This window comes from Passer domesticus, chromosome 6 (genome assembly GCF_036417665.1).
Source record: "Passer domesticus isolate bPasDom1 chromosome 6, bPasDom1.hap1, whole genome shotgun sequence".
NCBI classification, from domain to species: domain Eukaryota; kingdom Metazoa; phylum Chordata; class Aves; order Passeriformes; family Passeridae; genus Passer; species Passer domesticus.
The window spans coordinates 59,362,577-59,390,018 of NC_087479.1; the positions used below are offsets into that span (position 1 = coordinate 59,362,577).

The following is a 27,442-nucleotide window of genomic DNA, read 5'->3' on the forward strand; positions in this document are numbered from 1 at the left end:
CAGAGCTCAGCAGCATTCAGCTTGTAGAAGTGTGGTGAAACTGTCCTTGATTCCAGTGGCAGAAGAATCAAACCCTCTACAAAATCTGTGGGCTACATTCAAGGGAAGCACTTAGACTGTATTTGAATGGAAACAGAAACAATCCTTCTGAAAACAAACAAAAAAAAATTACTGATTGATCAGAATTTTAGGTGGTCTTCTCAAATAAAGTTGAAAAATGATATGAATGTACTAGTAGTATGCTAGAATGCATATCCTAAGTAAATTGCAAAATTGATCTAATATGTGCTTTTTCTACATACTTTACTTGACTCTCACCACTTACCATCGTAGAGGAAGTTTATAGGAGAAGGCTAAAAGAAAAACGTAAGCCTTGCAATTCCCTTTTGGCTTTGTCTCACTGTTCTTTCACACCAATCTTAACTCAGATGCCTTCTGCAGCAGTAATTCCATGTTTGTTCAGATTTGGCTGTCTAATTGTAACACACACAAGACACTGCTTTCACTGCTTGCAGCAAGCAGACAGCTCCTTTCCCTGCTCAGTGAGATTTCACTGCAGAAATAAAGGTCAGAGGTTCACAAATCAAAATGTTGGGCTTCAAAGGGACATTGTCAAGGTTAACAGAGCCAAAACTTAACAATTACCCCCTTTTATTTACACATATGCAAACCCAATTTGATTACGGGAAAAACAGCTTTAATTGAAAGCCTTTCTCTTTGGAGGGGAGGACTTAGGCTTTTTTATTTTTTAAATCACTGCATTAAATTTTTTAAAAAAGTCTGAATAAATGTCCCCATACTTGATGATGTTAATGAATACTGTTAGTAAAATTTGCTTTAGTGTGCTTAAATCTACCTTGACACCAGTCCTTTTTGAAGTCTAATATTTATAAAGAGAAATTAGTAGGACTGTGATTTTTTTAAAAAGTCTCCCAATTGCTTGCCCACTGCCTTGCTGGCTTTAGTTTTTGATTTGGCTGTGCCTGTGCATGTCCTGTGTCTCTTTGAGAAAACACCTGTGAGGTTCATGTACACGTTTTAAACTTAATCATTGCAAGGTGTGCATTTTCCAGAATCCCTGCAATAAAAACTAATTACAGCTTTTTCAAATAGTTTAGCTATGACATTGTGTGTTCAACCTTCATTTGTGAAACCTTTTTTCACAGATGCTCTTTGGCAATGTTGATTTTCTTTCCCCTCTCTCCCTTCATGCCTGCTGCCATGTCTGTTTTAATGGTTTTTTGGGAACCGTTGTGTCTGGTTTAATGTCAAAGCATGAATAGTTACAGCACAGGAGCTGCTTCAGGTTCTGTCTCCATCACACTTGGTTTACTCAGGAAGGTTTGCTGGGGCTGTTGTGTAGAGAAAAATGAGAAATTTGGTTCAGCAAAGTTAGGACATGATTAACAACCTCATCAGTTTCAGAGAGGGTGTTTTAATTGACTTGATTTTAACATTACTGGATAACTTCTTTCACTAAATTGTGTGTGAGGAAATTCTCCATTAGCTTGTGATGTAGATTTTAACCAAGTTGCCCATACCGAAACATTTAAGTAAATAACATTTTGCAGAGTTTCCTTCTATCAAACCAGTTTTTTGTTATTTTTCATTCCCAAATTCATGGATTTACTTTAGCTACTTCTCAGATGGAATATATTTTCAATCCTACTTTAAATTATTTCCTTAAGTGTATAACAGCAAACACACTCTCATCTTTTGCAAAATGAGCTTCAGTGTTTCTTTTCTTTTCCACTGCTTGACTCTCATAGTTTAAAATAGTGTTATGTAGTCTTTTGTAAGCAAAACCAGGATGTTTGTGTTGTGCAGTACTTTTTATAGTTCAGCTTCTGAAAAAATCTACACTAAATGTAGTATAGGAGTGCACTGGCCACGCCACTGACATGGTTGTGGTTATTAGTAAGAACATAGGGAAAGTATCACAAAACATCTATTTACAGTAAGCAGAGCAAGTCTTATTCCTTTTACAACATTTTAAAACATTTTCAGACCAAGAAGTTCAGCGGTTGAAGATAGGAATGGAAACATTATTGGCTGCAAATGAAGAAAAGGTAAGAAAATAATCCTTGTTCTTCATGTTAAGAATGAAATGATGGTTTTGAATCTCTGAAATGTTCCAAATAACACACTTTCTGTAAGAACTAAATGAGAAAGGGGATTCATTCTTCGGGAGATTGTCATTTTTGAGACAACAAATCAAGCTGTGGGATTTTCCTGGATGGTGGCAAACTCATATATGATCACATAGACAATAATATGCATCCCTAAAAACTTGCTTTAGCAAGTGGGGAATCCAGACAGGGAAACATTATTTCTGGAGAACATTAATGTGGCTCAGAACATTTATTTCTCAAGAAAATCCCTAATGTCAAACTCCTCTGGTTTCCCTACATCTAAAAATTCACATTGTCCAGCAAATACTGTGTATAAAGGCAAATAACATTCCTTACAAGGCATGTGGAGGACTGAGCCTGCTTTCTTTAAAATCACAGAGATATAGTACAGTGTTTCTGCAGTTAAAAATGGTGGATTTAAAACGTAATTTAATTTATTTAATGTTTTCCACAGGACCGTCGGATAGAGGAGCTGACACTACTGCTAAGCCAGTACAGGAGGGTCAAGGACATAATGATTGTAGCTCATGGTAAAATAGCTTGTGAATAATTTCCTGCTTTTATTTTTTAGTTTATGTGGTGTTTCCTGTGACCATTATGACCTGTGACCACCAGCCATGTTTCACAGCATAAAATGATCCTAGAGAGGGAGAGCTCATTTCCCTCCCACTGAGGAAAACCCTGACAGCTGACAAGTTTTGTTTGGAAGGAACAGCTCAAAACTCACATTGCTTTGGTGCACATAGTTCTGTGTATTTAACTTCAGAATCTCATGGGGGGAAAATATTCAGTGTCCCATTTCTCATTTGCAGTGTAGGAAGTGGAGTGGGTTTAGGACAATCTCATTTTAAGTTGCCACCATAATTTTCAGCACTGAATTGAATCTGGGAAACTTGGCCTTCTGAGAGAACAGTTTTGTTCCACGCACACCACCACATTAACAAGCAATAACAATATCTTTAGGCCTTGCATGGCAGAATGGAAACTTGTATTTAACACCCAAAACCAGGGAATGAGAGTTAATCTATTTAACACAAAAATCAGGGAATGAGAGTGAATGTATTTAACACACAAAATAGAGAATGAGAGTAAATGTCTCTCTGAACGTTCATTAAGTAAATAAATAAAAAGAAAAGGAACAAGCCATGATGCTCTGGATTGTTGAGCTGATGCTGCAGAGAGCAAACTTTGCCTGTTTCTCTCCCTTTCTACTTCTTCTCTCTAATTCTTTCAGGCTCTCCTGTCTCTGGTGGCAGTGAGGAGGAAGTTGAGGCAACTTTAAGGAAGTGGAACCTTCTGAATAACTGTCAAGGAGAATTACTGAAAACAGAGGTACAGATCTTCTACAAGCAGGTTCTGCTGTATGGATGATTTTTTGCTGCGGGTTTCTCTGTACTAATGAGGGTGAGGGTTCAGCCCTGGACAAATTTTTGCATTTCTTGGTATGGGCACAGTAGATTCAGCAGAAGACACCAGAGCTACAGGCTAGAAACTCTTGTATCTTCCCCAGGCCTCTGCAGGAGATTTGTCACCAGCTCTGCTCCCTCCAGGGCCACACAAAGCCGTGGAAATCAGGCAAGACCTTTCTGTCTCCTGGGGTGCTAAATTGTATTATTTATTGTATTTATAGACTGTTTAAGTGTTGGCAGCTTCCCTTGACTGTTCTTGGCTTTGCTGCAGTTTGGGGCACTTGTGAAAGCTGTGCTTGTCAATGCTTAGATGTTTAAGGTTTAAATTATAGGAATAAATCAGCATTTTTATATATCATAAATATATATATATTTTTATATATCTTAAATCTTTATATTATATATATTTATAGTATAAATATTTTATATTATAAATATATAATATAAAATATATATTATATTACATTTGCAATGCTTAGATGTTTAAGGTTTAAATTATAGGAATAAATCAGCATTTTTATATATCATATCTTAAATCTTTATATTATATAAATTTATAATATAAATATTTATATTATAAATATATAATATAAAATATATATTATATTACATTTGCAGTGCTTAGATGTTTAAGGTTTAAATTATAGGAATAAATCATCATTTTAATATAACATACATTATATATTTATATAATATATATTATAATATAAATATATTTGGATTGTATTATAAATATATAATCTATAATTATATAATATATATAATCTGTATTGTATTACATTATGTTATATATATATACATATATATATATTTGTATTTATATTCTATAACATATAATATATATTTATGTTTCTATATCATATATTTATATGTAAATTTATTTCTGTTTAAAGTGGAAGCATTCCAGTATCCTCAAGTAATTTAACCTCTCAGCAGGAAGAATCTTTGGAAGTCACAAATAGGTAAGAACAAGTTACTTTCATCAAAATGTAAAACAATTTTCCTTTCTAAAATCCCTAAATGTTGCACAGAGTTACTGCTGTGCTTGTCAAGAGTTTCTAAAATCATCTAGAGGAACAAGGCTCCAGCTGCCCACTGGGCCTGGCTGCATTTCACTGCTGGTCAGAGGATGCCTTGTTGCTCCTTCTGCCTTCATCTATTGCTGTTCTCAATGCCATGATTTTCAGACTGAAAACACAATAAAATAAACAAATATCTTAATTCTGAGCTATGTTTTATGCAGACATTATGTGATTTATGCAGCTGCTGTGTATGAGACCGTGGTGATATGCAGACAAACCGTGTTGTATTAACTGCAGCTTTTTTCCCTTTTTTAAGGGTCCCACAGAAAAAAAAATCAAGTAGTTTAGAAGACTTGCAGAGCGAATCCTTGGAAAAGGTTGGTTTATTTGTAATCACAGCTTCTGGTGTTTAATGTTTCAACTAAAAGACAAAGATCAAGTATAAATACTATTTTTGTTACGCATACAGTAACTTTAAACACCACTAACTGTATATGGGGAAAGAGCCTTAAAACAGCTCAGGTTCTTCCCCCCGCCCCACAATTTCCAAACTGATTGACACACCCATGTGGATACACCTTCAAATTCAGTTTTTGCCCTGAGAGAAACAAAAATATTTACGTGGAATACAAGAAATAATGAGGAGTCATTTTGTTAAACTGCAGTATTATTTTGTTTATAGGGGTTTTTTTTAAATATATTTTACTTCCAGGTCACCAAAAATATTAAGGCAGCTAATCCTGAAAGTAGCTAAATGTTGGGACTGGGTATTTCCACATAGGATTCGTTTTTGGGTGTGTGCATGTAGCAGTGTTTTCCCTGAGTTTTCTGAAATGGCTTTCCTGAAGTTGGCAGCCTGAGTTAAAGCAGCTGGGGCACATCAAGGGCTTTAATTCCACTCTAGAATAAAACTTCCCAGTTTGTAAAGTCTTGTTACATTGTGGTCCACAGTCTTGTTTTGTCATCATGTACACTGACGTTTTTCTAGACTTCTGTAATTCTGCTTTGTGGGACTGTTGTTGTTTTCTGTACCCAAATTAGGCTTAATACCAGGTGACCTAGACCCAGCAATGCCTTTGAAACCAGATACCAGTCATATGATTGCTCCAGTTCTTAAATTTTTTAAATTTTTTCTTACATATTTCTTATTTTTCTTGAATTGCTGGAGAGGATAGTGACCAAGTAGAATGAAATTTGTGCTGCATTTGTTTGATTGTACTCACCCCTGTGACAAATCAGAACTAACATTTCATTCCATAGAGAACTGCTAAATGTTTTCTTGTCACAACTTTTAGTTATTTTCTTGTCTTAAACCAAAAATCTGAATTTGTCTCTGTGATATGCTGTGATAAGGCTGGACCTACACATTTATGCTGGAATTATTCTGCCTTGCTCAAAGCTCAAATTCCCACTGCTTCCAGCAATAATAGTAATAAAATAATAAACCACATCGATGTCCCTGACCTAACTGTGGTGGAATTTTTATCGTTTGGTTTCTGTCAGAGCTCTTTATGGTTTCAGCTGGATCCATACAGGATTGTGTGTATTATTTTATGTCAATTGTTTTCATATTGGTCTATTAAACAGCTGCTGTGTTCCCAGCTCAAAGCAACTCTAAAGGGACCACCCAGAAACCTGAAAATAGCAAAATTCCTTTGATCACATCAGAACATAAACAGCAATTTTATAGAGTGGGGAATGAACAAACACAATTAGTATTAAATATTGGGTTGAGATGAAATTAAGAGGTAACAGTCCTTGTAGTATATTGTCCATACATTAAGCACCATCTCTATAGCAATAAGACTACGTTTGATGTTCCATGTATGTATGTTAATACTAACATTTGTCTGTTGCTTTTTTCCACAAAACTTTGAAATTGCCCTCCCTGAAACTCCATAGTATGTAGATGGAAAACCAGCACAGCCTGTTGTAGAACAAGAGGTATATTAACTGCAACCTTCCCTAACAATTCTCTGGTGTGGTGTGGTGTGATGTGCTGTGATGGTATGGCTGGTTTGCATTTTATATTCCTTTTCTCTTCAAAATGTTTGCATAGTTCCAGTGCTGACAAACAACACGGGGTAAAGATTTGAGAGGGAAATGTTTTGGTTTTTTACTTTTCATCTAGAAGCTTGTTACATGAAGCTGAGGTCAGTCACTCTCAGAATACACACTGCTGATGTAAGACACAATTTCTCTACTCTTACAATATTTTTGGTACAAGCTGGGATCTACTCCTGCAGTTGCCAAAAAGGAGCAGGGTTTGAGGACCTGAGCAATCTGGCCTGCAGTTGTGGTATCCAAAGAATCCTCTAGGCCTTGGAGTAAGAACAGATATAGCAGTGGTTATCTCATAGCATTTTTAATGTATCATCCCGTCACAGACAATGTTTTGAAAAAAAATTTGTTGGAACGGGGTTACGAATAGGAGCACACTGTGCTTTCCTTTGTACTGAATATAGTCTGCATATTCCCAGTGCAAAGTTTTCCTATGAAACATCCATTCTGATACTGAAACATTTACCATGGGGGTTTATTCCAAAACACATACTGGATGTACACCACTCCCCCTCATAATTTAATGGCAGCTGGAGCTGCAGGTTCACTCTTGTCTCAAAAAGCATCCCTGTCCTGCAGCCTTCACCCAGTGTTGGCTTGTCCATCTTTTCCTCTAGATTCAGTGCTGAAGAAATCCCAACAATCCATTTCCAAAACTGTAGGCAAAAGTATCTCTGTAAAACACGTGCTTTGCCTGGAAAAGGAACTTATTAGGCTCAAAACTATCAGATTTATGGGAACATTTCATCTGCCCTTGTAAAAGGAGCAAGGTGCCCATGTAGATATCACTTGAATGCAAGGAAAATTAGGTTCTGTGATAGAACTGGCAATTGTATTTAGCTGTTATTCTTAAAAAAAAAAAAAATCACATGTACAATTCTGTCTATGCAAAGAGATTTTTGTCCTTACAAAAGTTAAATTTCTGTACCTTAACTTTGGTTTTGATTCTATTACTGTTATTAATGGTGCTGGGAAATATGGTGGTGGAAATTTGAGGTGTACAAATACTTTTGGGTTGAATTCCAGCAAGATACAGTTGTGAGGCAGAAACTTTCTGTCTGGTGGGGAAAAAATTATCTGAGAAATAACTAAACATGTTTTTGGTGCTATCAAAGTTGACCTTGGTAAGATCAATTAAATAGTGACAGAGTGTTGGAGCAAAGGGAGACAGCTATAAAAATTCTTATGGCAAAACCAGGTAATATTTCACATTAATATTTTAAAGCAATGCAGAGTGGATGAAGTGGGAGGAGCAGATGAGGGAAGGCAAGGCTGTGTCTTAGCTGGGGAACTGTCAGCTGATGGGTGGCTTTAAATCGAGTTGTCTGCAAGCAGGAGCATGCAGGGAGTGGAGTCATTTTGAACCATACTTTTTTCTCAGCTTTAAGAACATTGTGTACCAGATTGCAGATGCTGCGAGCAATTTGAATTTTGTATTTATTTTATCTTTCCCTCTTTTAAAAACAACAGAGTAAGCCAGTGGGGAAAGGCAGCAAGTACCAAACGCTGCCAGGAAAGCTGCCCCGAGCCCTGCAGAACGGGGAGCAGGGAATGTACAGCTCCCCAGAGGGATGTGGCACCAGTGACAACGATGACAACGGCGTGCCTGGCCTGAGTATGTACCCATGCCACTCCCAGAGGGACAATCCAAACTGTTTGAGGGGCTGGAACGTGGCGTGGGATGGAATCTGCTGTGCCAGGACAATGCACTGTGATGTTCACGTGGTTCATTTAGGGAATGCCCTACTACTTCTTTCTTTCTTTTTTTTTTTTTTTTTTTTTTTTTTTTTTAACAAATACCAGAAACATTGACATATTTTTCCCAAATATTCCTAAAATTTCCCATATTCTGCTCATGGCAGAATGAGGGATGAGTTTAATTTTGAGTTGTTTTTTTTTTTTCTGTTGCACCTGACAATGCCATCAGAAAATTCACAGTACAACCATAAAAAACATTAACATTTTGGATAAAAATCCTTCTATCAGCACTGTTGGTTGCTTAGCTGTGGAGGACCCACTAGTGAAAATTTAATTTACTGCATGCAGAAAAGCATCTGTTGATTTTGAAACTACAAATATATTTCCATTCCACAACCACAGCCCTGTGGAATCCTGAATTAATTTCTTTCCAGTGGCACCTTAAGCACAGATTTATTGACAAAAAGGAGTTAAGAGTGAGGCACAGGACCAGGTATTTTTTTTTAGGACTGAAGGGCTTGGGAGCTTGGGCACAAGAGTTACCCTTGTGATTCTGAAGTCTTCCTGCACTTAAAAAGTTACAGTGGGTTTTGGTTTTTTTGTTGTTGGTTTTTTTGGGGTTTTTTTTTGTTTGGCTGTAGTTTTTTTCCTTTGGTGGGGGTTGGTTCATTTTAAAGCCTCATGGTCCGTAAAGCTGCTAGCACACTGCAGTTTCAAGGTTGCAATAGGTTGTGGTTGTTTAGGGGTTTTGAAAGAACTTTTTTTCTGTGATGGCAACTTTGCAGGCAAAGCATGAGCCATGCTGAAGTGTCTAACTGCAGGATTATCCAAGGGTGGGTGAGCTTGAAAAGGAAAATTTTCTTTTTTCTAGAAACAAGCAATGGCTTCTTAAATACACTGAGTTAAGAGGATTTTTTCTGCAGGTTGGTTTGTTTCTTGCACATGCAGTGAATTCATTCCACCTCCAATTCTGTATTTCAGAGCAATTTGATGCAATCTTAGCCACTGCTTCATTTCAGATACTCTGCAGGCTTCGTAGAGCTCTGTAGTCCTTGCTTAAAGAGCTGAAACTTTCCAAGAATAATTAGGAAAGCCCCAACAGATCCATTTCCATCCCTACCTGTTTAAGATGATCTGTACAGAGTTCTTGGGGCTTGTGCACACCAATGCATATTCACTTCCACATTGAGCATAACTGCTTCTTTTACTTTTTGTTTCTGCTTTTAGTGCTTAGCTTAACTACTTTGCCCTTCTGTAACTTTATTTTGCTGGTGTTTTGTATCTTCTTTGCTTCTCCATCTGGCTTTCTGCTTCTTGGGATGACTGAAGATCGCGGCAGGAGTGTCAGTGCACCCGTGCTAGGTACTGTATCCAAACAAGATGCAACTTTAACACTCAGTTTGCTGCTTACTTTGGTTTTTTCCTTTCCCTCTCCCTTTCCCTATGAAATACTAATCCCAGCTGGGCCCTCTAGGCTGAACTCCTTACGTGCAGTACTGAAATGAAGTAATAGCTCCTGCTGTGTGGCATTCACAAGGGGTATCTTTTTATGACACTTATTCTTGGTTTCATTCTGTTTTCACTGAATTTAGAAAAATTCCCACTGATTTTGATGGAGGAGTTGAGGTATTAAGAGCAGGCAAGAAGACCTGAAACTAATTCAAATAATGTAGTTAAATAGAAAAGACTGAAATAACAGAATTTTTTTACCCAATGTTTTATTATTTTCTTTTTTTTAATCAAATATCCAGCTGTTTTTTTCACCTTCTGATCATGTTTGGTTATTTTAAATAAAATAATAATTTTATAGGTATTTGTACTTTTGTATCATGTCCTGCATTTAAACATCAGCCTCCCAGACAACAACTTTATCAGTAATGAGTATAAAATGTGACTGTAATACTGTTCTTAACCCAGGAGAAACAGAGAGCATGGATGGCACAGTGGTCTCAGATGACCTTTCACCTCTCTCTTCGGGAACGGATTCAGGTCCACAATCTCCGTGGGCTCCAGAAAACAGAAAGAGTCCAAAAGGGATCAAGAAAATCTGGGGAAAGTAAGATCATTTTTGTTTTTATTCACTGTCAAAGCATTTCAGCTGAGAATGAATTCCCAGAAAAATCTAGAATTATCCATAGCAAGGATAACCTAAAATCTGGGGAGAGAAAACAGTTCTGGAATTGCACAGGCGTGTCCTGTACACAGGGGGGTGGAAAAAATGTTGGGAGTGTTCACAGCATCATGCTGGTGAAAGAAATAAGGCACTGCTGTCATCTTAATGCTATTAATTTAGCATGCCAGCAGTTTTATTAGCCATGAAAAATTAAATTGTAGCAATTTGCTTATTACAAAAGACACCAGGTAAAAAAGAAAGGGGAAAACAAGGAACAGAAAGCAGGGCACAGTTGCACTGTGTCCACTTGATCTGCTTCAGCAACAGCAGCCATTTCCAAGTCTGGATTATTAATTGGATCAAAGTGTTACAGCTGCTCTGCAGAGCTCCTTTATTTTCCTCCAGAGTTAGGGCCAGACTGAATTTCCTAGAACTCCTTCATCTGCCTGTGGAATTTGGCATTTGCGGTTTCCAGGGAGATGCACAGAGCTGTTACTTGCCACTGTAGTTTCCATGCAGAACAAACATCCTCTGTCAGCAGCTAACAGTCCTGTCGTGGCACTCTTGTCTTGCAAGAATACGAAGAACTCAGTCAGGTAACTTCCCTGCAGACGACCTGGGCCTGGCGGAGTTTCGCAGGGGAGGTCTCCGGGCTACAGCTGGACCTCGCTTGTCCCGATCCAAGGACACCAAGGGCCAGAAGAGGTAACAGCTCCTCCTCCTCCCCCTGGCACAGCCCGGTGCTGTCAAATGTGCCCAACAGCCCAACCCTCCTCTTGGGGACTTTGGTCCACATGGAGTTCCACAACAGCTGGAATGAATTTCCCTGGCAGCAAAATCATCCCCTGCCTGCTCTCCTCCAGCTGCAGGTTGCAGCTGCTTGGTGGAGTGTCAGAAATTTCACCTTGTTAAAGAACAAGGATAATTATTATCTCCTCATCTGCATAACAATGAGGATTCAGCAATTCCCTTTTCCCTCTTTTCCCACTGCAGCTTTTCACAGGTTGTGGCTGGGCTGCCAAATTCCCAGGACACCCCAGAACTCAGCACCCTGACAGATCAGCTGCTGTGCTGCCTCTGGCACACCATGAGCTTTCCAGTAGGGACATTCCTTCTTTCCTTTTAAGATTTTCCCGATGTTTCTTGTGCTTTTCAGCGACCACAATGCCCCCTTTGCTCAGTGGAGCACTGAAAGAGTTTGTAACTGGCTGGAGGACTTTGGCCTGGGCCAGTACGTGATTTTTGCCCGGCAGTGGGTGACATCAGGCCACACGCTGTTAACTGCCACACCTCAGGACATGGAAAAGGTAATCACTGCTTCTCTCTGCCTGCTGCTTCTGTCCCACCAGGCCCCTCCAAACCATTGGCTCTACCTTTCTGAAATCCACAGTATCAATTTTCAGAGTTACCTCGCATGAGGAAAAGAGCCAGAGGTAGGGCAAACTTTTTGTTAATGTTTTTTGTTGCAGGAAATGGGAATAAAGCATCCACTGCACAGGAAGAAATTGGTTTTGGCCATTAAAGCTATAAATGCAAAACAAGATGAGAAGTCTGCACAACTTGATCATATCTGGGTGACTCGTAAGTGTTTGGACTCTCCTGGAGTTGGCTGGGAAGGAATTTCTCCCACCTCTATGACAGGGCAGCCTGATTCATGTTCAAGCACTTACCAGACTTTTTCCAAAAAGCACTAAGTTTCCCCGTAGAAGAATTGAGGATTTTTGTGTTGTTCTTGACATCCAAACATACAGCTTGTGGTATGCTCTCCCCTGGGGAGCTCTGTCAGACAGCAGGAAATCAAATGGGTGGGCTCAGTGTAGGAAGAGCTCCTAGTGCTGCACAAGGTGTGCTCCATCACCTCTTGTAGGTCAAATATCACGGGGCTGCTGTGGACAGAGCTGGTGGTGGGAATTGCTTTCAGGCTGCTGGCAAGAGGCTGTCCTCAGGAAAGGGGAACAGGTAGAATGAGCCACCTGAATGCCTCACAAGAAGCCAGGCAAGAGGGGAGAAGGGCTTCATTGTCACCGATCTGGATTTGGTTCCCCATTGCTCTCATGTCTGCAGGGTGGCTGGATGACATTGGCTTGCCTCAGTACAAAGACCAGTTTCATGAATCCAGAGTAGATGGGAGGATGTTGCAGTACTTAACTGTGGTAAGTACAGTCCTTTTTCCTCAGTTTTACCAATTTTAACTTCTGAATAAGCAAAAACTTTCAAAATTTTGCTTTGAATGTGAGCAGTTAAAGAATTTTTGCAAGACAGAAATAGTGCCAGTAATAACTCCTTTGTGCTGCCTAGTGCATGGAATTTGTTCCCAAGGTCCATAAAATAAGTCACATGTTAGGGCTAACTTCTGCAAAGTCCTTCTTTCAATATCATGTAACACACCACAATTAACAGTAAAATAACTTGTTTTAAGTGTAACCTCTGGAGCTCGTTGTTCTCCACACCAAGTTAGCAACAATATTCAGCAAAGTAACAGCAGAAAATCCAGTTATTTGTACAGCTCTGACCACATCCACAGCACACCATGAACACACAGCCAATGTTTTCTTCCCATTCTTCTGCCCCAGGCTGGCTAATTAAGGCCTGGATTTGCCTTAACAAGCTACACTCCTGCCTTCATTTTTTAGGCAGGTCTTGCTATGGTGCAATGCTAAAAAAAAACCCAACAAACCAAGAGCAGAACCCCACCCAAACTTCCACCCTAATAAAACCCAAACCTTCTTTAAAGTATAAACTTTTGTCTTTCCTAAACCACAGTTACTGTAGTGTTATATAAAACTACACAGCAAATTTAAACTTTTTCTTCTTGGGGAGAATATCTGTTTTGCTGTGTGTTCTTTGCCGCCTAAAAGTCTCTCTACTTCACAGAATGACCTTCTCTTCCTGAAAGTCACCAGTCAGCTGCATCACCTGAGTATTAAATGTGCCATTCATGTCCTGCACGTCAACGGCTTCAATCCCCACTGTCTGCGCAGGAGGCCAGTTGAGGAGGTAAAAGAATGTTGAAATAAATTACTTTAAGCAAGTACAAATTACCCGGTCCCAGCCAAAGGGGATAGAAAGTCAGCAGTGTACAGTGATACAACAGAATCATTGATTCTAGGGACTTACTCCTAAAGTAACAGTTATGCCACTTACTAGTTGAATCTCGTGCATTTCTCTTCAGAAATTACTTGCATAGTGGGAAAAAAGTTGATTCCTCTTCCAAGAGAATAATTTGGAATTATTTGTCTTCGCCTGACCTGATTTCTAAAATCTGTAAGGTTTTACCTGATCAGCAGTTTTTTCTTAGCATTAAACACTGTCAATAACCCTGTTGTCAAACCGTTCCCTTTTTATCCCTGCAATCTGTAATCTCTGCTGTTGTACCTCCTGATGCAACACATGGGGTTTCATCAGTACTAGACCAGGTCTGCCATCTCATCAGAGACTGCTTGAAGGGGCCTTGAAGAGAAACAATCCCTCAGTCAGGGAAGAACAAGTGCCCCTGGAGGAAAAGGAGGGAGGCTGGTTTTATCTGAGATATGAGCTGTGCACACTCACACAGTGCAGGCTGTGGTGTCATCACCTTTTGTGGTCCCTCCAACAGAACAATGTCTCTCCTTCCGACGTGGTGCAGTGGTCCAACCACAGGGTGATGGAATGGCTCAGATCAGTGGATCTGGCAGAATATGCACCCAACCTTCGAGGCAGCGGAGTGCACGGGGGCCTGATCGTAAGAATTTACCATTTCACTCTTGAAAATTGACAGGCTGTAATATGAACCATCTTTTGTCTGATGTTCATCCAGCAGAAAGAAACAAACACATCTGCAGTGTGACAGCGTGATCAGGCCTTCTAAGGAGCCTCTTTGTCTGATCCACGTGTCTTCATTTTACAAAGGAAAGCCAAAATAAAAAAGGAACAGCTAAAACACTTTCTGTAATCAAAGCTGAGCTCTGCACTAGTGTATGGGAGCAGCACAGAAAAGGAAACCTCAACTGTGCTGTGCAAAAGTTGCTTTTTGATAAGGCATCACTGTTTCTTTGAGTGATGTACCAGAACTCTGAGCCATGCTAAATAACCGCCCTGAAATCACAGCAGTCAGGAATGACATTTTTTTAATTCAAAACATTCAGAACTATTTGCAGCTCAGTAATGTCAGTGTTCTGAAATACCATTATTCTAGTGCTGTAGAATTTTTGCAAAAATGCAACGGTAGAAATCATACAAAGATTAAGTTTTTACCCTGAGCAGAGCAGAAAATTCTGAAAGGAAACTTGTTCAACCCAAACAAATGTATGGTTTGATGATAAATATAAACACATATTGATGAGTTTGATGATAAATATGAACATATTGATGGGTTTGATGATGAATATAAACACATATTTGCCTGATCACGCTGAGCATTTTTTCTTGGCTCCTTTCAGGTATTTTCCATTTAAACCCCAGTATCATGAATGAGCTATAAAAGGTCTAATGTGAACAGGTACTTAGTGAGAAATCCTCTGCTAAGCACTGTAGTAGTTTATCATGGCAAATATTTATATAAAAAATAAACATCCCGCCCTTTTCCCAGATTCTGGAACCTCGTTTCAACGGCGACACGCTGGCCATGCTCCTGAACATCCCACCCCAAAAGACCCTCCTGCGCCGCCACCTCACCACCAATTTTAACGTGTTAATTGGGCCAGAGGCACAGCAAGAAAAAAGAGAAACCATGGAGTCAGCAGCATACACACCTCTGACCACCACTGCCAAAGTTCGGGTAGGTGCTGCTGTCAGAAAGGAGATGTCAGTGTCAGACTTCTCTACTCCGAATTATGAAGTAAGGGACAAAGGTGGGCAGGGAGAGGTGAATTCTAGGAGTGCTACATTTCCCTTAATTCTAGATACGAGACCTTTTACTATGTATCTGCTTCAGTCAGGTCCTGAAAACAACCAAACAATCTGTTCTGCCTTTCCTTAGAAGGAGCATCATGTAAACACATTTGATATCCACTGTAACTCCAATATGAGAACAAATGTAATTAATTCAGAATCTAAGTTCTCTAATGACCAGGCTATAGCAGTAATTGAAAAAGGGGAAGATTTTGAATGTTTACAGAATACTCAAACTACTTGTGTTGACTCCTTATTTTAGCCAAAGAAACTTGGATTTTCGCATTTTGGAAACTTAAGGAAAAAGAAGTTTGACGAATCAACAGACTACATTTGTCCTATGGATACAAGTCCTGCTGCTACGAATGGTACTTCCAAAAACTACAGTGGCTACAAAGGACTTAGTCCTTTCACTGACAGGGAACTGGATCAGGTGGGACAGACAGACTGATGCCATGCTCATCTCATCTTCTCCATGCATTCCAAAGCTTGCAAATAACCAAATGTTCCCCTATAACAAACTCTTTGCTACATCCGCATGAACTCACAGAGAAAAGTATTGGCTGTGGACACTGGAAAGGGTTCCAGACTAAGAATGTTGGGGTTTTTCTAATCAACATCATAATAAACTCATCCATCCTCAAGCCCTTTTTCAGGACTGTGACACCTTTACACTCTGAAGATGGAGGTATTTTGTCAGTCAAGGGTGTGGTTGCAGGAAACATAAGACTTTTGTACTTCCAGCTTTCATAATTTTAGTATGGCACACTATTTTTTTTTCCATTATCTTTATGGGTGGTTTTTAATGTAATAAATTTATTTGGACAAACTTGTACAAAGCTATCGAGTTATATTAAAGTACAACTGGATTGTATTTTTTAACAGACAGTAATCAGAGAATCCAACTAATTTTTTTTCATGGTGTACAGTGGGGGAGTAGTTCTGTTTAGATAATATATGTGAAGACAATGCATCAGCAATTAACAAATTATTAATAAACCAGTAGTTAATTCACTTTTGTAATGTAGTAGTGAACTTGTGAATGAAACTGTCTAGGCAGCATACAAAGAAATTATGATGAAAACCATCAAATTTTATTTAAACTTTGCTGTTGTGTAAAGGGATGTAAACCCTGAAAAACGGAGCGCTCCTGGAGCCTTGTGTGAACTTCGGCAACACACAAGAGCCACACAGAGGCAGCTGGAGTAAACTGGCCTTTCTCCAGTGGCATAAAAACAGTTTAAGCCTGATAAGAGAATGGTCACAACATTGAAAAGACTAACTGTGAAGGTAATTTTTTCATTTGCATGGTTCAGTGCATCTAACATCTCATTTGTGTTCACTGGCTAACCGTGGTCTTCTTCAATGTACTGATCCTAAACAGGGAGAATACCAAACCCTGACTGTGAGTGTGGATGTCCACTTGCTCAGCTCAGAGTTGTGAGGGAATGCATTAACTTTGAGCCAAGAACTTGCACTGTGCAGTTGTTCCAGCGTGACAGAAAGACTGGATTTTTCTCTAGGAGCATGGTCTGTCTATTAAGCATGACTTCTGAGCATGTGGCCCACACAGGAAATCACAATGCCCTAGAACTGGTGACATTTCTATGTAAAAAGAGGTAGGATTTCTTGCCTGTGAAAGCTTACCAGAAATGAGTAGTGTCAGACCATTTAGAAAATATTACTTCTCCTTGACAATATCAGTTAAGCTTTTATTTTTTTCTGTGAATTAGAGGCCAAGTTTCATAGAATCAATCTCTCCTAATCAGGATCCACTCTTCCTATCATTAAACGCATTTTCACATACCTTTGTAGCACAGAGGCATTTTTGTAAAGGAGCTTTTCGGCTTACCCCAACTTCATTTGTCCAGGCACAGATCCCTCCCAAAGCTGCATGTAGAGTGATTAAAATTGCTCGTGCTGTCTGATTTGAACCAGTTGCTGACTGCTTTTACAGATGGAGCACTCAGAAGGCACAGTAATGCAAATAGGGGCACTTTCCCAAGGCATAACCCACCTCACGGTACGTACTCGTTCCTCTCTTGTTCCAAAGTCACCCATGTGCTCTGCTAAAACTCACTGAAAGTTGGTCATTGCTGGTGGTAATGAAGAGTAAGTGGGTCTCTGTTCTTGTTAAGTATCTCTTTACAGCCTCTTGGAACATTCAGTCAAAAAAAACCCCACCAAAACCCTGTTTTTAAATTGCTCTAGAAATTCAGCTTCATTTAGGCCTAAGTTTTCATGAACTCTGAGGTCTCTTTGACAAAATGACAGATATTCATCTCCTTAAATGAAAACAATTCTTCAAAGATTTTGCAGGTAACCACAACCTCAGTCACAGCAGCTAAGAATGAGGTACAGACTTTTGAAAATTTACGTGACCTATAACTCTGCAAGACCAAACACCTCACTTTTGCTTCTTCATTCCACAAAGCCAATATATTAAATAATAAAAATAAGTGACTGGAAGACATAATGAAGAATTATGAAATATAGCTGAGTTGCATGCCAGACACAAAATCTCTAAAAATTTCCCCAAGCAAAAAAGTTTATTTAAAGCTGTGTTGAAGAAATTCCCTTTGTGTGTGGCTCCCACCCCTTGTTGTGAGCGTGAGCTGGGTCTCTGGGAGCACAGGCCTCTCACCAAACACCCTCAGTCCTTCCCATCTTGCTCTTTCAGACACTGCTGAGCCAGGATGAAATGCTGAATGACAGCAGGTTTTTAACACCGACCTTTGAAGACTGGAGATGATGCTTGAGCAGGACCAAGATCACTGCTTGCACCTCAGGCCTGCAGGAGTGGCCAGGAGCAGCTGGATGCCGTGGAGCAGGAAAGCTTTACCTCTTTTCTGCCACTGCCACCTCCCACGTAGCATTTCCTACTGTCAGTGTAGCCACACCTAACAGGTAACTCTCCTCTGTGCTGTTTTCCCACATCATGCAATAGGAAACAGGAGTTGGGAGAGGAGTGGGACTCATACTCAAGAGTCTGGAAAGCCAAGACTGGCAACGCTTTGTCCTTTTATTCAGTTGACTTTTACGTGCTATGTTGATGTACTGTTATGTGAAAGACCTTTTGTAATTTTTTATTTTTATAATTAACTTGTAGTGCAGGAATCATTACTACATAATTGTACCACGGGGGCTCATCAGAGCTACCTGGAAATCAGCTGGATGCTGGTGAGAGCAGCGGTAATGGCTCACTCACCACTCCTGTGGTCCTGCCAGACTGGTCCCCAGAAATTAATTCAATCTCTCCTCCCTTTCACTGGCACCTGTCCTGCCCTCTCTTTATCCAAGTCAGTGCACTGTAGGATGGGAAGAATGGAACATAGTACTGTCCATCCAGCCCTTGCTTTTATTAGCATGACAAGCTGCCATGTTCACAAATCTTTACCTAAGGCAAAAGCAACTGCAGCAGGAAATTGTAACTCTGAGACTACCAGGAAAGTTCCAGAGTAAAAACAAAGATTTATTTCTTTAAAACACCTGACAAAATAAATCTGTTACTGCTGTACTGGGCCACACAGGATTGCATTAGAGGGAAATACGGCCTCTCACTTTTTGAGGGGCTGAGGGTGAAGTTGTCACCTTTACAGCACCAGTTACTTGTGGCATTTGTTTACATGTACATTTCCTGTATTAATAAGCTATTAACAAGCTCTTAGTAAACAGATAAATGCCAGAAAAAAAATCTCCTGAACTGTAAAGTACTTTGTACAGGGCTGGTTTGCATTACTCTCTCCTTGCTGGCTGCAGGTGTTGCTTTAGATTCCAATGCAGCCTGAGGGCAGGTCAATGCCAGCCACAACCCTCCCAAAGAAAGAGGAAAACTCCAGGGCTGGCCACAGGATGCAGCAAGGGCTCTGAGAACTACCTGGGGCGCTTTTTACAGATTATATACCCTGCTCTTCACCAGTCTCTCATGACAGACCTTGCACGGTATAAGGTGTAAGAAGACAAGCATGTGATTTGATTGCCCACAGTGGTAAAATCAAGGCAAGTTCTTTTCAATCAGTGCAAACTGGAAAAAAAAGGTAAATTCAGAAGAGTGAGAAATCAGTTGATGCATCAGCAAACTACTGATGTTTAATAAAAGGTATTAAATGTACCAGTGTGGCAAGGCAGTCAGTGCTAGTGACCAGCTCAGGTACCACAGGCATTTTAAATACTCTGTCAGGTCAGTTAGCCAACAGACATATTACAGCACTGCAAATGGGACTGGCTGCTCCAGCTGCCCTGGCATATTCCAAACACAATATTTCCTGTTTTCTCTCAATGCTGTATTTCCAACTCAGTGTGTTGTTGTGCTAACTTGGCTGTGAATAGTCAATCCACAACCAGTTGATTCTTCTTTTAAATAGACGTAGTAAGAAATCCTAATTAGCATAACACTGGTATAAATGCTTATTTTTTGACTGTTATGAATAAATTCTGAATGTTCCTCTCTCTTTTGTTCACTGTGGAATGATTTAACACAGATCCATGTGGATGACCATTCATCTTTATTTTTTTTTTTCTCAGAATTCATTAGTATCAAAATACTAATTCCAGAGGTAAGACTAAGTAACTCCCACACAATTCAAAACGATTTCTCAACTTCTTAGTATTAAAACACACAAAGTAATTATGAAGTTATAAACCACAGAAATTACATCAAGGTGTTAAAAAACACACACACATAAAATTGCTGCAAACTTGCACATCAACTGTTCCTGTAGAAAAATATGCAGTACTTCCAAAAAAGGTATCAGGTGACATCAGTGTTAGTAAGCAAATGTACTGCTCTTGGGATAGCCAAGCTTGTCCAGGTTGGGCTGACAGGCAAACTGAATCATTGGTGGTGGCCCACACATGAGAATGAGGGTCTCACTGCCAGGAGGAGGCAGGTGGGCTTTCAGCATGTCTGCATTGACAAAGCCAGAGCTGTACTTCCAGTCTGCAACAAAGAAATGAATTCAATTACTTTCAGTCTCTGTGCAGGCTGAAACCTTTTTAAATCTCATTAAGTAGCAGAAGAGAATCAAGTTATGGCACCATTGCTGCAAGCCAGGAGGGGGGTAAAATTTCTCATTCAGCTTAAACCTAGTGATCCCCTTCCACAGGGACAACAAGCATGTAGATAACAATGATTTGGTTGATACTACATGGAGGTCTTAAAACAGTAAATTATAAAACTTAAAAGAAATTAACAGATAGGAATAAAAAAGGAGAGTGAATCAGCTTTTCCAGTGAAAAGGGGTCACCCAGTGGCAGGGAGGGGTATTGAGACCTGTACTTTTTTTTTTTTTTTTTTTTTTTTGAGATGGAGTGGTGAGGTGACATAGTTTGGTGTCAACAAAAGCTCTGCCATGTCATTTACTGATAAAACAAAAGAGGAAAGAAATGCTAAACTATTTCAAGCAGTAGTATTATTGAATGCATCTGCCATTTGAAGTGAGCCAAGAAAGAAACTGATGCTTAATCCATAGACACACAGCTCTGTTTCACCAGAATCTAATCTGGAGCTGCTGCAAAACAATGATGTGCACATAATATTTACAGATATTAAACAATTTAGTGCCAACATGCTAACATAACCTCAGCTCAAAACAGAGCTGAACTTTTGATGAAAACTCCCAAAAACTGGAATACATGAAAAGATGCACTAGGTAACACATGTGACCCAAATGGGGTTAATTATGAGCTCCCAGTTTTTAAGGCCCAACTGGCTTAGATCCCTTTTTAAAGCAGGGTGTGGGGGGTAAGGTTTGTTTCTGGGGAGTTTCAAAGTGTAAGACAAGAACACTTGGCATCACACTGCTGTCCCCTTGAGCAAGAGTGAAGCTCTGACAGGCATTTCCAGGGTCCCTACCTTTTGGAGGTCTGTCCAGGGTGTACCACAGCACAAACTGCTCAGGGTGCCTCTTGGCAATGTCTTCTAGCTCAGTTCTCAGCAATATGTCATTTTCTGTCTGCAAAATGAGAGTGCTGGTTAACTCCAAACCAACCCAGGAGCCCTTTGATGGGAGCTCATCTGCCACCCACAACAAATGCAATGATAAAAACTATGCAAATCAAGAAAGTAATTAGTATTTTGCCCCTTCCATGACAGCTATGATCATTATAGGCTTCTGTACAGAACAACAAGCTGTGAGACTCAGCAGCCACCTAAACACAGTCCTAAAGATGGCAATTGGAATAACTTTTTAATCCAGGCTAAAATCACAATGAGCTGGATTTGGCCCTGACCCTGGCAAATTTGGCCCTGGCAAATGTCCCAGGACCAGCATGGTGAAGGTTAACTGTACAAAGAGATTAATGGAAACAAATCCTGTTTCCTTGAAATCAGTGAAGGACTAAGATGAGCAGAGGGATCAGGATCTGGCTGCAGTATTTACTCCCTAATGCAGGAATTCAGTGAAACCATGAGGAGACAGCTACGTATGAAAGAGGATGAAACATGGGCCATCAGTTATAAAAGCTCAGAGGCCAGCAAAACCATGGGCTATTAAAGAAGAACAAACAGATGGGTCAGAATACTCACCTGATTAGCAAAAAGGAGGTAACATTTTGTGGAGTCCTTAGGATCATTTGTGATCTGACGGATCAGCTGCAACATAGGAGTTATTCCTGTTAAAAACCAAAATGGTTAAAGTGGGTGTTTCTTTCCATAGCTACAGTTTCACTATTAATGCTGCTTCCTTTAGTCTTCAGTAGGTTCTCAGTCTGCACAGGGCTACACACCTCTGGATTTCTAATGCACATGGTGTGCAGAGATTGGGGGTTTCCATTATGACAAACAGCTCCAAAACAAACCCACAATTCTTGTATACAGGGCTTTTCTCTTCAGCATTCTCCATCACATAATTTTACCCCTCAAGACATTTCTTAAAATACTTTTTGTCACTGATGAAGTGAGTTCTCTGAGGTCATAAGGTAAATTAGGATTCAAACCCTCAGGTTGCCACTCCCCAGGACTGAGCTCAAACCACTGGAATTGCCTCAATGTTGCCACCATGAAAAGAAATCAATGAAAATAAATGCAGGCATAAATACCCTGCTGCTAAAGTACAATGACAGTCCTCACATATATCCATGGAACATTTTCATTCTCTAGACACCCCACATGATGGGGTTTAGTTTTACCTGTTCCTCCAGCTATCATCCCAAGGTGCTTTGCAAACTTTTTCTCTGCTTCAGACTTCTTATTAGGCCTGATAAGAAAGGTACCTAGAAGAAATATTCCAAACAAACACGGACACAAATTCCATGGGAATAAATTACCACAGGTGATCAATTAACAAAAACAAATTTTCTGGAAATCCCTCCCTTCTGCTGTGATAGAGTCATCAGGAGAGAGGTCAGCATCCAGAGAAGTGCTGAGCTTTCTGAGGTGAGACCTAAGTGCACAGCTCCTCTCAGTCGAGATCAGTGCAAAGTCTTTCACTTGTATCCTACAAGAGGGTTACTTCTCTGAGCTGATTTCCTCACAGTCAACTCAGACCTGGTTTTATGATGAAATGGAGCTGGCTCTCAGTCAGCTGGTTACTCAATAACAGCACTGAGATTCTCAGATTTCATTTTAAGCAACAATCTCACTTGCTTAAGAAGCATCTGGAGCATCTCCCTCCATATGTATAGATGAGGTATTTTATTTCCAGTGCAGACTTCTCAGTCATATAATGCAATAGCAATTTTTTTCAGATTTATAGTCCCAGGAGTGAGACACTCATCAGTTATTCCATACACAAAGTACTCTTTCCCATCATATCAACTCTGACAGGCTCATGGTCAAGTCTGGGAAAGGTAGTTTTTCCTCTTTTCCACTTAAAAAAGATTCTCTATAGCTGTCAAGTTTTATAAAACACCTCTGAAAATAACCAATACTTCCCTTTTACTCTCCCACCTTTGTGTCACAGTACCTGTCCCCTTATAGACCAGGAGTCCATTTGGCCCTCTGAAATCAATGGTATCTCCAATCTTCATGTTATCGAGATACTGGGACATCTTCCCACCTTCTGGAAACTTGGGGTTCACATTTTTGTAGTAGACCTGTAAGAACAATCATTTGCATTTTATCAACCACTAACTTTCCTGCAGACAGTATCTGTAGAACACAATTGTGCAGGTCTGAAATTCAACACTTGAGAAAGAAATCCAGGCAGTTCTTTGCTCTCAGTTATCTCTTAAGCCTTGCAACAGGAAGCAGCCAAAAATCAGTAAAATGTGCTCTTGGGCACACGTCCCTCTGCTCCCTGCAAACAGCCAGGAAAACAGGGATGGGTGGCAGGCAGGTTATGTACTGCTGCCCTCATCTCACTATTGCCCTATGTCACCCCTTTTTTGTAGCTGTTCCTTCTGAAAACAGCATTGCTGCATCTTTTCCTTCTACACCTTTCCTACTCAGCCACACAACAGCTTTTTCAGCTTTCAAAGCACATAAGAAGCATTAGGCAGCTCATAACAATTCACCACCCTTGTAACATGAAGACCAGAACATGCGAAAAAAAGAACTTTTAAAAAGCCTGGATTTTTGCCTTTTTGGATTTTAAGGACAAACTCTATCACAGAAAAGGATTAGGAAATCCAGAAGTCCAGGATCAGATAATCCTGCATCTCCTAGCTTAAAGGATTTCCCTTGTGTGACTTGTTTTCTGCTTAGAGCTGTTTGCATTAAGCATTAGCAGCAGCACAGGCACCTAGAGAGAGAGAGATCAGTATCCATGCACTGCCAAGTAAAAGATATTAGGGAAATTCCTAAATTATTGCCCGGGAAGTGATTCTCTCCTCCCTCTACTCTTCCTCTGCCATCCCTCAGTGCCACACAGCAGACACACAGGATACAACTTACTATTCAAGGGCAACGAGTTGTTTGCCATGCAGTCACCCTATTTGCAAAATATGAGATCAGATGAAAATGAAATTTAACAAAATTTGAATGACAGACAATGACATTTGACTAAATCAAACTATTTCACTAAAATGAGTGCTTGCCCCCTTCCAGTTAGCAACTTATCTTTATTAAAGGAAACCAAAATTTACCTTTATAATTAAATCAACATAACCTTTTGTCTCATCACTGGAAACTGGGGTATAGGCTCGAACCACCAGATTCCCATCAATTTTTGCAGAAAGGTAAACATGTTGGCCTGGGGAGACAGAATTACAATCTGATTATCATTTTCATCCCTGGAGGACAAGAGAGAAAGGCAGGTATTGTAACCTGCTACACGTGCAATGACAGAGAAAATCTTTGCCATATAAATGCTGCATGAAACATTCAGTTTCTTCTCTTTTTTCAGCACAGAGCAGGCACCATCCAGGAAGTAATAAAGTTTCAGAATCTTATTCCTAAATTAAACACCTGGATAAACAATGCACTGCAGAGCACTCTCAGCTGGTTTGCCATTTGTCTAGTTAATTTCATTACTCTGTCCCATACAAGCCAGAAGAAAGTTTGGAGAAAAACAGGCAGCATGCAAGGACATGCCCACAGATGGAATGGGATGACCCTGACGCCTGCCACACAGCACAGGGAGCTGCCAAACAGTGCAGAACAAACAGAGCCACATCTGCAGATCAGAGAGAGACTTTCCCCTGCACACATTTTTACTGATTCAAGGTCCAAGGTTCAGTGCTATCAGTGTTCCAGGGCACAGGAAAGAAGGCCAATCCTAGGCTGAAATTCGTGCAACTCCAGATAAAGTTGCATGGAAATGTGTGTAATTCAAAGATAAGTTAATGCACAGGAAAGGCTCTGAATATTTCAGCATCTTCCCAGGCAGCAGAGCTGTCCCCTTTCTCCTTTACAAGTGTGACTGTATCTGCCAAAACCGTGAGGGCCATTGCCAATAGACTGAGGGCACCAGATGGAAGTAGAATGCAAATAAGAAATATGAAAAAGCTTTGACAGATACCATTCTTGCTTATATCCTGACTGGTGACAAATTCCAACAGGCTCAGTTCAGTCTCACTGCTCCATTTCTAACCTACACCACACAACTGGACAAAGCACTCACAAAAGATCAGAAATGCCACCCTCTGGGAAACCTGGTATATAAACATTTCTCTCTGAGACAGCAGCATTCAGATTCAGCTTTCAACTCCTTTCTTTGCTGAGCCTTAAATTCACAATCAGAAGTCCAAGAACTGTGAGAAACCAGAAATACAAGTAATTGTTTGCAGTACTTACCCACAGGTAATCCTAATATATGATTTGTTGAGGGTAGCCCGAATCTGAATTTCTTAGTATCATGACTGATTTCCTAAAAAACCCAAGTTAGAATGAGGTCAGCATCACCACTACGCTGAATTTCAAACTCTACTCAACACAATATGCTTCAGCAAGCCTGCTCTTTGTTAGCATGCAAGCCAAATTCTGGGAAAGGACACACAAACTGCTTTGAAAAAAAAAACTGAAATAACCAGGGATTTCAGAAGCAGTCTTCTCCTCTTTACGCCCACAAGGAGTGACTTTTGCCTGCCTGCACAATGCCTACAGCATCTTTACACAGGTAGAACCAGGCAGCCCTGTGCCAAAGGCCAGCGAGCACATTGCTTGTGGCCAAAGATCAGCCGTGCAGAAGCTCGGGCTGCCGGGCTCGCTTCAGGACAGGAACCGAGGGAGGGACACAGCCGGCACTTCAACATGCACAGCATCGGGAAACAGCAGCTCGCACTGTGCCACAAACGCTTTTACACACCCCGCCCTACCCCGGCAGCAGCACAGCGTGGCGGCGGGGGCACTGCCACTCTGGAGGAATCCTGCTCCGGGCATTCGATCCCTGGGGCAGCCCACGGCCAGGAGCCTGCCAGGCCAGCGCACCTACTGCCCCCGGAGCCCCGCTGCCCCCCGAGCCCCGGGCACCTCCTTGTCCAGCAGCCGCAGCGGGTACTTGGCCTGCGGGTCCTGCAGGGTGACGGGGCCGCTCGGCCTCCGCGCCGTCCCGCGGAGCAGCAGCAGCAGCAGCGCGGACGCCGCCACCACGGCCACGGCGACGGCCACAGGCGCTGCCTGGGAGGAGAAGAAGGGCAGGCGGTGAGGGCACGGCGGCGGTGAGGGCATGGCGGCCTGAGGGCACGGCCCGCCCCAGCCCCAGCCTCAGCCTCAGCCCCAGCCCCGGCCTCAGCCCCAGCCCCGGCCTCAGCCCCAGCCCCGGCCTCAGCCCCAGCCCCGGCCCGGCCCTCACCGCAAACGCCTCCATGGCGGCCTCGCCCGCAGCTCCCGCCGCACCGAGCCCGCTCAGCCCCGGCCGCGCAGATCCCGCCTCGCTGCTCCTCCTCCAGTCCCACCTCCCGATCGGTCCTCGAGTTCCTCCTCCCGGTTCCGCCTCCTGAGCCTTCCTCGTGTTCCGCCTCCCCGTTGCTCCTCCCGCTGCCGCCTGGGGCAGGGCGGCGCTGGGCTGGGCAGGCCGGGGAGCTTCGCTGCGCCGTCGGGGCGGGTCAGGCTGCCCCGGGAGCCGAATTCCTGGTTTCACGGGATCGATGGGGTTGGGAAACACCTCTGAGATCACCGAGGCCAAACTGTGACCCGACACAGCCCGTGGCACTGGTGCCATGCCCAGCCTTTCCTCAAACACGGCCAGGCACAGTGACCCCGCGGGCAGCCCCTCCCAGCGCTTAACAATTCTTTCTGCGAAGAAATAGAAAAAAGAGGCCAGCAAAGTCGAACTGGTCAGTTCAGGTGAAAAAAAAAAAAGCAGTATTTCTGTGCACCCAAGGCATGGCAATAAATGGATTCCTAAATGAGAAATAAACCCGCCCTCGTGCTGCTTCTGGAAAAGTGAAAGGGAAACAAAGAAAGAAAGAAAGAAAACAGGGGAGATCCAGTGGGAATGGGGTTGTCGTGTCCTTTTGGGCAGACCCACAGCGGGAGAAGGGTCAGGAAAGGCACGGAATATGTTACCTCCACAGGCAGGGAAACACAGAGAGCAGGACACCATCAGGACACCATTCCAGAACAACCTACGGTCACAGAGCCTCACCCAAAAACTAAAATAGAATCACATTACATGAACCCCGTTGAAAGTAAGTTTCTTTTTTTTCTTTTTTTTCTTTTTTTTTTCTTTTTTTTTTTTTTTTGTTGTGTTTGGATGGGTTTTTTTAAATCAATATTTCATTTGCATAAGAAAGCAGTTCACATTATTGCTAAAAGGT

General features: G+C 41.3%; 2 protein-coding genes across 24 annotated transcripts in view; one reads left to right on the forward strand and one right to left on the reverse strand.

Annotated features, from left to right (window-relative positions):
• PPFIBP2 (PPFIA binding protein 2) overlaps window positions 1-20,016 on the forward strand; it is a 92,974-nt gene extending 72,958 nt beyond the window's left edge. For 10 of the 23 annotated variants that reach the window (XM_064426115.1, XM_064426109.1, XM_064426102.1 and 7 more), the window contains 21 exons: window positions 334-366; window positions 2,008-2,069; window positions 2,587-2,662; window positions 3,367-3,464; window positions 3,643-3,707; window positions 4,435-4,503; window positions 4,880-4,940; window positions 6,466-6,507; window positions 8,095-8,239; window positions 9,652-9,684; window positions 10,240-10,378; window positions 11,012-11,140; window positions 11,592-11,742; window positions 11,905-12,016; window positions 12,500-12,588; window positions 13,310-13,432; window positions 14,031-14,156; window positions 15,003-15,191; window positions 15,567-15,737; window positions 17,262-17,327; window positions 17,985-20,016. In XM_064426115.1, the coding sequence (XP_064282185.1) occupies window positions 334-366; window positions 2,008-2,069; window positions 2,587-2,662; window positions 3,367-3,464; window positions 3,643-3,707; window positions 4,435-4,503; window positions 4,880-4,940; window positions 6,466-6,507; window positions 8,095-8,239; window positions 9,652-9,684; window positions 10,240-10,378; window positions 11,012-11,140; window positions 11,592-11,742; window positions 11,905-12,016; window positions 12,500-12,588; window positions 13,310-13,432; window positions 14,031-14,156; window positions 15,003-15,191; window positions 15,567-15,737; window positions 17,262-17,327; window positions 17,985-18,056 (2,051 nt within the window). In that variant the 3' untranslated portion in view covers window positions 18,057-20,016. The other 13 variants (XM_064426114.1, XM_064426105.1, XM_064426121.1 and 10 more) reach the window with 10 other exon arrangements.
• Window positions 19,793-26,631, reverse strand: LOC135303889 (NADH-cytochrome b5 reductase 2). Its single transcript, XM_064426126.1, has 9 exons — window positions 26,476-26,631; window positions 26,154-26,300; window positions 25,479-25,551; window positions 24,329-24,435; window positions 23,209-23,338; window positions 22,433-22,516; window positions 21,831-21,916; window positions 21,159-21,258; window positions 19,793-20,243 (listed from the first exon to the last, which is right to left on the reverse strand). Exons 1-9 carry the CDS (start codon window positions 26,488-26,490, stop codon window positions 20,071-20,073), a joined length of 915 nt encoding a protein of 304 aa, XP_064282196.1. The 5' UTR covers window positions 26,491-26,631; the 3' UTR covers window positions 19,793-20,070.
• Window positions 26,632-27,442: the final 811 nt, after the last annotated feature.